Source organism: Nerophis ophidion, linkage group LG08 (assembly GCF_033978795.1).
Source record: "Nerophis ophidion isolate RoL-2023_Sa linkage group LG08, RoL_Noph_v1.0, whole genome shotgun sequence".
In the NCBI taxonomy this organism is placed as follows: domain Eukaryota; kingdom Metazoa; phylum Chordata; class Actinopteri; order Syngnathiformes; family Syngnathidae; genus Nerophis; species Nerophis ophidion.
The window spans coordinates 17,233,329-17,246,483 of NC_084618.1; the positions used below are offsets into that span (position 1 = coordinate 17,233,329).

Genomic DNA, 13,155 nt, shown 5'->3' on the forward strand with positions numbered 1-13,155 from the left:
TTTAAACGTTTAATCAACAATTTAGCTCAAATCTTTACCCTAAAAAGCCATTAAAAATGTATATCTTTAAAAATATAGTCTAAACTATTTAAAAAAATATATACCATCATTTTGTACTATTGGATACAATACAATATAAAGTGAAACAATTTACATTTTTATTATCAATTCCAACATATTTGAGTAAAACTTTTTTTTTTTTAATAATTTACTATTTTTTATAATGTGAAATAATTTTTAAAATCCAAAAAGTCCAATTTAATATTCAATAAATACATACAACTGACAAACATAATTTACTAGAAATAAAAATTATAAAAAATAATCATGTACTGTATTACCTAATTACATGATAAAATGTACAAAAAATGATTTTGCAGAACCCATTCATATTTTATATATATATATATATATATTATATACATACATTTTTAGCGTGGTTTTCAGTATTACATTTTGATGACATATTTTTCATATTTCATTATTTTGTGATACTTTTGTAAGAAAAAATAAACATTAATACATATGTGTTAATTTGAACAAACGGTGTGAAATATAATGTATTAGAAAATAAGATAAAAATATATTTTTTGCTAATACAATATTAAATACAATGAATCATGTATTTTTTATATACATGATAATTTTTTAAAATAAAGTCAGAATATTTTCATTTTCCTACAAAAATTTAATATTCAATAAATAGACTACAAATAAAATATCAAAATGTTGTAGAATAGTAAATAATAAATATTTTATTTCAGCACATTTCTATCGTTGTTTTAAACATTACAACCTTTTAATGACATTTTTATATTTTACACACTTTTGTCGTATTTTGTAACTATTATAAATATATTTAATAGAAAAAGACATCAAAATATATTTTATGCAAATACAATATTAAACATAATAAATCATGTATAATTTTTAATTATACAGTATAATTTTTTTAAATAAAGGCATTAGAATATTTTCATTTTCCAACAAAAATGTAATATTGAATAAATATCAGACTAGAAATAAAATATAAAAATGATGTACAATAGTGAATAATAAATATTTTATTTCAGCAGATTTCTATCATTGTTTTAAACATTACAACCTTTTAATGACACTTTTATATTTTACACACTATTTTGTCGTATTTTGTAACTATTATAAATATATTTAATAGAAAAAGACATCAAAATATATTTTATGCAAATACAATATTAAACATAATAAATCATGTATAATTTTTAATTATACATTATAATTTTTTTTAAATAAAGGCATTAGAATATTTATTTTCTTACTAAAATCTAATATTCAATCATTTACAGACTGAATTGACTAGAAATATAAAATATAACAACTTTGTACAATATTAAACAATAAATCACATTTTATTTCAACACATTTTTATCGTTTTAAACATTACAACCTTTTGATTAAATATTTTTATATTTTACGCTCTGTTAATTTTGTCGTATTTTGTAACTAGTATAAATACATTTAATAGACTAACACACAAAAATATAGCTCATGCAAATACAATATTAGGTTGAATAAATCATGTAATTTTTTTTTATTGATTATTTAAGTCATTAGAATATTGTCATTTTCTCACTAAAATCTAATATTCAATAATTAAACTGATTTGACTAAAAATATAAAATATTACAATTTTGTACAATATTAAACAAAAAAATCATATTTTAACACATTTATATCTACATTTTACGCTCTGTTAATTTTGTAATTATAAATACATGTAATAGAAAAGGTTAAAATATGTTACACAAATACAATATTAAATATAATATCTCATGTATCTTTTATTTTACATTATTTAAAATAATTTAAAAGTCATTAAAATATTTTAATTTTCTTACTAAGCTCTAATATTCAATAAATAAAGAGAATTTAACATAATTTACTAGAAATATAAAATACAACAATTTTGTACAACAACAAACGATAAATGGTATTTCATTTCAACACATTTCTATTGTTTTTGACATTTTTTTACATTTTATTTTGTAACTATTATAAATACATTTAATGGAATAAGATGTTTAAAATGTGTGGACAAGAACTTGGTTAATTAAGACAAGATATATATTTAAATGTATTATCAAATGTAATAAATCATGCATTATACTTGTTCATATATTTATAATAAGTTTTTGAAAAATGAATTTGATTGAATTTATTTATTGAATAAAATACATTAAAAAAATTAGCATGCTGAAAGAAAAATGTTAAAAAAAAATTTGTTTTGAATAAAAAATAACTATATTGGAAAATATATATTTTTAATTGTACTACTGTATATAGATGAATAGTGATATGTATATTTAACAGTTGATTGGTGAGGTGAGGTGTAAACGACCAGCATGTACCCCCTGAGGCATGTAGAAATGTCATGTTCCTACCAAGCTCCCCAGCCGGTGAAGCCCACGGTCTGGAGGACGTAGACGCCAACCTGGCAGATGTAGACGAAGAAGAAGAGGAAGAAGCGGAAGGAGCTGTCAGTCCTGAAGAAGAAGAAGAAGAGAATGAGCGATGGCGAGGGCGAGCAAACGCGCTTTGATGATGTCACCGACTTGAAGGCTCCGTAGACGGGCCGGAACCAGCACACGAAGGAAGACGGCGTGAAGAGCAGGAACCACAGGATGGACTGGCCAAAGTCCACCAGGCGTACCGAGTCCACACAGAACCAAGCCAGGCAGCCCACCAGGTTGGCCAGCAGCGCCCCCGAGTGGACTGGAGGACAAACACACCTGCTATGGACCTTTAAGGACCTTCACATGCCGCTCCCGCATCTGCACCGCCTTGTCAAATATTACGTGTGTGTGTAGTGTGTGTGTGTGTGTGTGTGTGTGTGTGTGTGTGTGTGTGTGTGTGTGTGTGTGTGTGTGTGTGTGTGTGTGTGCCTGCAGACCACATGACCAGCGTGTGATTGGAGCATGTGACGCCTCCATGGAGGACATAGGGTAGGTCATGTGACCTGCACGGCTACTAGAGAACTCTTCGTCAATAGAAAGGCACACATCCACAGGTACTACATAGTACACTACTACTACTACTACTTCATGATGTACTAGAATACTACCAGTACATGTACTAGGATATTAGTAGTACATGATGTAGAATACTAGTAGTACATGTACTAAGATATTAGTAGTACATGATGTACTAGAATACTAACAGTACATGTACTAGGATATTAGTAGTACATGATGTACTAGAATACTAACAGTACATGTACTAGGATATTAGTAGTACATGATGTACTAGAATACTACCAGTACATGTAGTAGAATACTAGTAGTACATGATGTGCTGGAATACTAGTAGTACATGATGTACAATACTAGTATTACATGATGTACGCTACAACCAGTACATGTTGTAGAATACTAGTAGTACATGATGTACAATGCTATCAGTACATGTACTAGAATTATAGTAGTACATGATGTACTAGAATACTACCAGTACATGTTGTAGATTCTAGTACTACATGATGTGCTGGAATACTAGTAGTACATGATGTACGCTACAACCGTTACATGTTGTAGAATACAAGTACATGATGTACGATTCCACCAGTACATGTACTAGGATATTAGTAGTTCATGATGTACTAGAATACTACCAGTACATGTTGTAGAATACTAGTAGTACATGATGTACGCTACAACCAGTACATGTTGTAGAATACTAGTATTACATGATGTACAATGCTACCAGTACATGTACTAGAATTCTAGTAGTACATGATGTACTAGAATACTACCAGTACATGTTGTAGAATTCTAGTAGTACATGATGTGCTGGAATACTAGTAGTACATGATGTACGCTACAACCGTTACATGTTGTAGAATACTAGTACATGATGTACGATTCTACCAGTACATGTACTAGGATATTAGTAGTACATGATGTACTAGAATACTACCAGTTCATGTTATAGAATATTAGTAGTACATGATGTGGTAGAATACTACCAGTACATGATGTACAATACTAGTAGGACATGATGTACGCAACAACCAGTACATGTTGTAGATATACTAGTAGTACATGATGTACGATGCTCCCAGTACATGTACTAGGATATTAGTAGTACATGATGTACTAGAATACTACCAGTTCATGTTATAGAATATTAGTAGTACATGATGTGGTAGAATACTACCAGTACATGATGTACAATACTAGTAGGACATGATGTACGCTACAACCAGTACATGTTGTAGATATACTAGTAGTACATGATGTACGATGCTACCAGTACATGTACTAGGATATTAGTAGTACATGATGTACTAGAATACTACTAGTTCATGTTATAGAATACTAGTAGTACATGATGTACTACAATACTAGTAGTACATGTATTACATGATTTACCATACTACCAGTACATGTTGTAGAATACTAGTGGTACATGATGTACTAGAATACTAGAGGTACATGCTGTAGAATACTAATAGTAGATGATGTGCTGCAATACTTGCAGTACATGATGTACAATACTACCAGTACATGTTGTAGGAAACTAGTAGTACATGATGTACTAGAATACTACCAGTACATGTTGTAGAATACCAGTAGTACATGATGTATTAGACTACTAGTAGTTCATGTTGTAGAATACTAGTAGTACATGATGTGCTAGAATAATAATAGTACATGATATACAATACTACTAGTACATGTTGTAGAATACTAGTAGTACGTGATGTATTATAATACGAGTAGATCATGTTGTAGAATAGTAGTAGTACATGATGTATGATACTACCAGTACATGTAGAATACTAGTAGTACATGAAGAATACTAGTAGTACATGATGTACTACAATACTAGTAGTTCATGATGTAGAATACTAGTAGGACATGATGTGCTAAAATACTAGTAGTACATGATGTATGATACTACCAGTACATGTAGAATACTAGTAGTACAGGAAGAATACTAGTAATGCATGATGTACTAGAATACTTGCAGTACATGCTGTAGAATACTAGCAGTACATGATGTAGTGGAATAAAAAACGCGCCCATCCACAGGTAGTACATTATGTAGAATACTAGTAGTACATGATGTAGTAAAATAGCAACGCACCCATCCACAGGGAGTACATGATGTAGTAGAATAAAAAACACACCCATCCACAAGTAGTACATGATCTTCACGGTCTTCTGATAGTCCACAGGAATGTCCACAGTGATGTCCTGGTAGAAACACGGCCCCACCGGGAACTTGTCTGGCAGAGGAGGCCAGTTGTTCTTCCTACCTGCGTAGTACAAATAAATACATACATATATATATACATACATACATACATACATATATATATACATACATACTTACTGGAGATACATACTACTTCTACATGTATTTAAATGGAAACTTATGTACATTTATGCACATAAGTATATCTGTGTATGTACATGATTATGAATGTAGGTACACAATTATTTACAGTATGAATGTACAAAAGTATATCTGTGTGCATAGATGTATATATGTACAGATGCATATATGCACAGATGTAGATGTATGTACAGATGTATATATTTACAGATGTATGTATGTATGTATGTATGTACAGATGTATATATGCACAGATGTAGATGTATACGTATACAGATGTATATATGTACAGATGTATATTTGTACAGATGTATATAAGTAGATGTATATATGTACAGATGTAGATGTATAAATGTCAGATATATATATGTAGAGATGTAGAAGTATATATGTACAGATGTATATACATACAGATGTGGATGTATACATGTACAGATGTATATATGTACAGCTGTATATGTACAGATGTAGATGTATGTATACAGATATATATACATGTACAGCTGTATGTATGTACAGATGTAAATGTGTATACGTACAGATGTATATATGTACGGATGTAGATGCATATATGTACAGATGTATATATGTACAGATGTAGATTTATATATGTACAGATGTAGATGCATGTACAGATGTATATATTTACAGATGTAGTTATAGATATAAAGGTATATATGTACAGATGTAGATGTATATATATACAGATATATATACATGTACAGCTGTATATGTACATATGTAGATGTACATATGTACAGATATATACATGTACAGCTGTATAGTATATATGTACATATATATATATATACATGTACAGCTCTATATGTACAGATGTAGATGTATATATACAGATGTATATATGTACTGATGTATATATGTACAAATGTAGATGTATATATGCACAGATATATATCCAAGTACAGATGTATATATGTACAGATGTACATAAGGACAGACCTCCAGAGCCAGAGAGCGACTGCATCTCCCGCTCTCGTCGGTCCAGTTCTGCAGCTTTCCTCTCCAGCTCTTCTTGCCTCCTCAGCAGCTCGCCAGCGCCCCCTAATGCCGGCGCCTCCTGAGGGTCAAAGGTGGCGTAAGCCCCACCCAGCAAGCGTCACAGGTGCGAAGGGCTACCTGCGTCCGAGGCTGCGTGTAGACCGGAGGCTCCTCTGTGGGCTTCATGATGGCGGGCCCGGCGGGCTTGGCGGCCATCGTTGTCTAAACCGGATGAGGACGGTCACTTCATTAGGCACCGTGCAATACGGGAGACCACCACAATGTATCCCACTAGGCATCCTCTAGTCCAGGGGTCTTTATGTATGAACGTAATAAACTGGACTTAAAGCTACAGTACCTTGTTATTGTGCAGGACCAAGTTATTCTAATTGGTGCTAACCCCCTAGCTGACAACTGGCACACTCATTTCTAGCTGACAGCTAATGCGCTAATCGCTAGCCAACAATTGACACACTCATTTGTAGCTGACAGCTATTGCACTAATCGCTAGCTGACAACTGGAGGGCAAACGGCTAGCTGACAACTGGTCCATTTATTCATTGGTAAGCTGACAAATTGGTGTACTCATTGCTAGCGGACAACTGACACACTAATCGTTACCTGACAACTGACGCGCTAACCGCTATCTGACAACTGGCGTGCTCATCGCTAGCTGACAATTGGCATGGCCGTCACTAGCTGACAACAGGTGTGCTAATCGCTAGCTGACAACTGGACCGTGCAATGTTAGCTGGCAGGCTAATTGCTAGCTATCAACTAGCGTGTAAATTGCAAGCTGAAAAATAGCACTAATCGCTATCTGACAAGTGCAACGTTCACTAGTTATTAACTAGCGCGTAAATCGGTAGTTGACAAATAGCGGGCTAATTGCTAGCTGACAAGTAGCGTGCGAACTGCAAGCTGACAACTGTGCACTAAGTGTCAGCTGACAACTGACACGCTAACCACTAGCTATCAACGAGCGCGTAAATCGGTAGTTGACAAATAGCGGGCTAATTGCTAGCTGACAAGTAGCGTGCGAACTGCAAGCTAACAACTGTGCACTAAATGTTAGCTGACAACTGACACTCTAACCCCTAGCTAGCAACTAGTGCGTAAATTGCAAGCTGAGAACCAGCACGCTAGTCGCAAGCTGACAACTAACACAATAATCGATAGCTGACAAGTGAAACAATAATCACTAGCTATCAACTTGCGTGTAAATCGGTAGTTGACGAATAGTGGGCTAATTGCAATCTAACAAGAAGCGTGCTAACTGCAAGCTAACAACCGTGCACCAAGTGTTAGCTAAAAACTGCCACGTAAAATCGATAGTTGACAAATAGCGGGCTAATGGCAAGCTAACACTTGGTGCACAATTGTTAGCTTGCAGTTAGCAAACTACTTGTCAGCTTGCAATTAGCCCACTATTTGTCAACTACCAATTTATGCGCTAGTTGATAGCTTGTGGTTAGTGTGCCAGTTGTCAGCTTACACTTGGTGCAAAGTTGTTAGCTCGCAGTTAGTATGCTACTTCTCAGCTTGCAATTAGCCCGCTATTTGTCAACTACCGAATTACGTGCTAGTTGGTAGCTGACAACTGGCACGCTAATCACTAGCTATCAACGAGCGCGTAAATCGGTAGTTGACAAATAACGGGCTAATTTCAATCTGACAAGTAGCGTGCTAACTGTAAACTAACACTTGGTGCACAGTTGTCAACTTGCAACTTGTCAACTACCGATTTATGCGCTAGTTGATAGCTTGTGATTAGCGTGCCAGTTGTCAGCTTACACTTGGTGCAAAATTGTTAGCTTGGAGTTAGCACGCTACTTCTCAGCTTGCAATTAGCCCGCTATTTGTCAACAACCAATTTACGCGCTAGTTGATAGCTGACAACTGGCACGCTAATCACTAGCTGTCAACGAGCGCGTAAATCGATAGTTGACAAATAGCGGGCTAATTGCAAGCTAACAACTGTGCACTCAGTGTTAGCTGAAAACTGACACGCTAACCACTAGCTAGCAACTAGTGCGTAAATTGCAAGCTGAGAACCAGCACGGTAGTCGCAAGCTGACAACTAACGCGCTAATCGCTAGCTGACAAGTGAAACAATAATCACTAGCTATCAACTTGCGTGTAAATCGGTAGTTGACGAATAGCGGGCTAATTGCAAGCTGACAAGTAGCTTGCTAACTGCAAGCTAAAAACTGTTCACAAAGTGTTAGCTGACAATTGAAACACTAATCACTAGCTATCAACTAGCACGTTAATCAGTAGTTGACAAATAGCACGCTACTTGACAGCTTGCAATTAGCCCCCTATTTGTTTCACTTGTCAGCTAGCGATTAGTGCCCAGTTGTCTACTTGTAATTAGTGCGCAAACTGACAACTAGCTATCTTACATGCTAACATGCTAACATAATAAATGAATGTTTTTATTAGAACATGCAAGGAGTACGGACGTCACCGCTATTTTGAAACTGAATCAATGTTAATGTGCATTCAACTACATGTACATTTTATATAACAAAAAGGTATTGTTTTAAAGTTGAATCAACCAACAATTGTTGAAAACCTCGGCTCTCGTTTTCAATTTTTTTTCTCTTGCAATCTTGATATTTGTGTTTACTTTATTGCATTTAAAAAAAAAAACATTTGCTTGATTTGACTTTTAAATCCAAAAGATGTACATCTAACCGCTGTCAAATTTAGACACATTTGCATTATAACCACTAGCACAATAATACATATAATGATAATACAAGAGGTGATGTGACTGGAATTGGAAGACTGTGATTGGTTGTTGGGATGTAAAAAAAACAAACAACAACTCACATTTTTGGAGTCCGTGAAAGGATTGTACTCTTCCAAGTCGGCCGCCGTCTGTCTCGCGTGCGTCGTCGACGAGTCCTGGAACAAATTGGAAAGATGGTCGATAATCTAATATGTCGCCATGTGACTCAAATACTTGATCACACGATGCGCGTATTTAAAGGGGAAGTGCCAGGAAGTCAACAAATGTCCGGCATAACATTACCTTGCTTCCCATCTTCTAGCTTGGCATAAAAATGGTGCCCCTCTCTTGCCTGGCAATATATACCCTCACACACACACTCACCCACACACACACATACTGGTTATCATTTGGAATGGGGACCAAGTTTTTGATCATGACTTGTGGGGACCACCCTTTCTACAGGTAGTGGAGGCATAAAAATAAATAAAAAAAGAGGTCAAATAGCCACTGCAGTAAGTATGCTGTTCATACTTACTGGGGACCCTGGGGGAAAAGAGTTCATATTGTTCATGGGGACCTAATTTAAATAATTTTGCATAATTCACACAAATTTGTACGTGACTACTGAGGACCATTTGAAAAAAAAAATGAAAAAAAAGAATAGTTCAAATTAAATTAAATTAGATTAAAAGTTTCCCTTTAGGAAACCTGTTTTTTGGTCCCCATACCGTCAGAAGTCCCCTAAAGGTGACTGTGTAAACAGAGCCATGTCCCCATTAAGTCTGCATTGCCAGAACACACACACACACACACACACACACACACACACACACACACACAGGTTATCATTTGGAAAGGGGACGAAGTTGTTGATCAGTACTTGTGGGGACCACCCTTTCTACAGGTTGCAGAGGGGTAAAAAAAAAAAAGAGGTCAAATGGCCACTGCCCAGTTAACTCATACACGTCTTTAAATCTCTGGATTGATGATGTAATGTGCTGTTCGTACTAACTGGGGACCCAGGAGAAAAAGAGTTAATATGGTTTAATGGTGACCAAATTTAAATAATTTTGCATAATTCACACAAATTTGTATGTGACTACTGAGGACCGTTTGAAAAAAAAAGTTCAAAGTAAATTAAATTAAATTAGATTAAAGGTTTCCCTTTAGGAAACCCATTTTTTGGTCCTCATACTGTCAGAAGTCCCCTAAAGGTGACTGTGTAAACAGAGCCATGTCCCCATTAAGTCTGCATTGCCAGAACACACACACACACACACACACACACACACACACACACACACACACACACACACACACACACACACACACACACACACACACACACACACACACACACGCTGCAGCTTTGTCACCAGACCGGCGCCCTAAATAATTGACACTGTTGTGAAACTTTAATATTGTCATATTGCAGCAGCGTCCATTCTTCCTTGCATGTTGGAAAGTGGGCGACAGGAAAGAGGTGGGGGAAGCTATTCTGTGTGGCGCACGCCTCAGGGCGGGCCGCCCCCGCGAGCACATGGCGCCGCCGCGCTAACATATGCTACTGAAGCGCCGCGTCTCCTCGGGCGCCACCCTAGGGGGGGCCGCGTTCAACGTGTCAGTGTGTCAACGCCAGGCTGTGAATCATTTATGGCGGCGGACATGAGGAAGTGGATTATTCAAGCACTCGGGAGGTTGCCTACAGCCACAGCTGTTAATGCAAAGTTTTCTTGACCTGGTGTTTTGTTTAACTGGTGTATGTATACACCAGTAAGGCACTTCAAACCTTTCAACTTTGTTTCTGTTTAACCGAGGTTCACTTCTTTTTACACTTGTGACAGAAAGGCACATCAAATAGGTGCAACCTTTCAACTTTGTGTTTACCAGACGTTCATTTCTATTTACACTTGTGACAGTAAGACACGTCAAATAGGTGCAACATTTCAACTTTGTTTCTGCTTACCAGAGGTTCACTTCTTTTTACACTTGTGACAGTAAGGCACGTCAATGAGGTGCAACATTTCAACTTTGTTTCTGTTTAACCGAGGTTCACTTCTTTTTACACTTGTGACGGTAAGGCACGTCAATTAGGTGCAACCTTTCAACTTTGTTTCTGTTTACCAGAGGTTCACTTCTTTTTACACTTGTGACAGTAAGGCACGTCAATTAGGTGCAACCTTTCAACTTTGTTTCTGCTTACCAGAAGTTCACTTCTTTTTACACTTGTGACACTAAGGCTTAGGTTAGGTGCAACCGTTCAACTTTGTGTTTACCAGAGGTTCACTTCTTTTTACACTTGTGACAGTAAGGCACGTCAATGAGATGCAACCGTTCAACTTTGTTTCTGTTTACCAGAAGTTTACTTCTTTTTACACTTGTGACAGTAAGGCTTAGGTTACTTTTTTCTGCTTACCACAGGTTCACTTCTTTTTACAATTGTGACAGTAAGGCACGTCAATTAGGTGCAACCTTTGAAGTGTGTTTGCTTCTGTTTACCAGAGGTTCACTTCTTTTTACACTTGTGACAGTAAGGCACGTCAATTAGGTGCAACCATTCAACTTTGTTTGTTTCTCTTTACCAGAGGTTCACTTCTTCTTACACTTGTGACAGTAAGGCACGTCAAATAGTTGCAACCTTTCAACTTTGTTTCTGTTTACCAGAGGTTCTCTTCTTTTTACACTTGCACAAAAGCTTCTTGATAATGGCACGTCAAATAGGTGCAACCTTCCATTTTTGTTTTTGTCTACCAAAGGTTCACTTCTTTATACACTTGTGACAGAAAGGCACGTCAAATAGTTGCAACCTTCCATTTTTGTTTTTGTCTACCAAAGGTTCACTTCTTTATACACTTGTGACAGAAAGGCACGTCAAATAGTTGCAACCTTTCAACTTTGTTTCTGTTTACCAGAGGTTCACTTCTTCTTACACTTGCGACAGAAAGGCACGTCAAATAGGTGCAACCTTCCATTTTTGTTTTTGTCTACCAAAGGTTCACTTCTTTATACACTTGTGACAGTAAGGCCTGTAAAATAGGTGCAACCTTTCAACTTTGTTTTTGTTTACCAGAGGTTCACTTCTGTTTACACTTGCACACAAGCTGCTTGATAATGTCAAACAAAGGCCCGGGGGATGTCAAACTAAACATAAAATTGTCGCTTAAGACTGCTTGAATAAAGAGTTTTTTTGGCACATATATATCACTATTCAAGCATTGTTGGCTAATATTCACCTCTTTTTCCTCATGTTTTGTCAGCAAGGAGTTATGGAAGAATCTCGCTAATGAATTGTATTCGTGTCATGTCACTTAAACTCACACAATTAATCCATCAGAACTTGAATACACCTTTGATTGCGTGTTGTTGCATTTATTCTCAGTTTTATCACAATTGACATCCAACACTGTGCAGATGGCGATGCTAACGTGGCTAACTCGGCTGACTACGAGCTAGTTAGCAGGCGAGCTAATGAGCCTTACCTGAATCTGATTGTTGACTCCCGCGTCCTGGAAGGGGTTGCTGTTGTATTCCGACATGGTTCTGACTTGGATCCGACGTTATAGTTCAGATGCAGTTTACAACACAAAATGTTTCGTGGTTCCACCGCAGACGACGAGACATCCGGAAAGTAAAAGTCCAGCGTTGTGTAGTGGAACTCCTGTCATCAGAGATCGTCTAATGAGGAGAGATGCGCTCTCAAAACTAATAAAACGGGAACAAATGCGAGAGTGGGAAACCCCGCGTCACACTTTCGACGTTAAAGTGTGTTTTAAGGCAGTGGTCCCCAACCTTTTTGTATCCGCGGACCGGTCAACGCTTAATAATTTGTCCCGCGGCCCGGGGTGGTGTCCTTTTTTTTTATTTTCTTTTTTTTTTCTTTGTCATGAAAAGGGACGTTTTTGTCATGAAAAAGGGAGGGTTTTTTTGTGGTTGGTGCACTATTTGTAAGTGTATATTGTGTTTTTTTATGTTGATTTAATAAAAAATAAAAAAATATATATATATATTTTTTTTTTATATAAAAAATTATTCTGCGACCC

At 36.3% G+C, this 13,155-nt stretch overlaps 1 protein-coding gene across 1 annotated transcript in view; it reads right to left on the bottom strand.

Moving 5' to 3' along the window:
* The window catches only part of LOC133557432 (secretory carrier-associated membrane protein 1-like), a 13,494-nt gene extending 593 nt beyond the window's left edge, over positions 1-12,901 (bottom strand). The window contains exons 1-7 of the mRNA XM_061907885.1: positions 12,595-12,901; positions 9,214-9,288; positions 6,514-6,597; positions 6,337-6,454; positions 5,168-5,296; positions 2,592-2,751; positions 2,421-2,522 (exon numbers count right to left, since the gene is read on the bottom strand). Coding sequence (XP_061763869.1) covers positions 2,421-2,522; positions 2,592-2,751; positions 5,168-5,296; positions 6,337-6,454; positions 6,514-6,597; positions 9,214-9,288; positions 12,595-12,651 — 725 coding nt within the window. The 5' untranslated portion in view covers positions 12,652-12,901. The remainder of the gene's footprint in view (positions 1-2,420; positions 2,523-2,591; positions 2,752-5,167; positions 5,297-6,336; positions 6,455-6,513; positions 6,598-9,213; positions 9,289-12,594) is intronic.
* Positions 12,902-13,155: the final 254 nt, after the last annotated feature.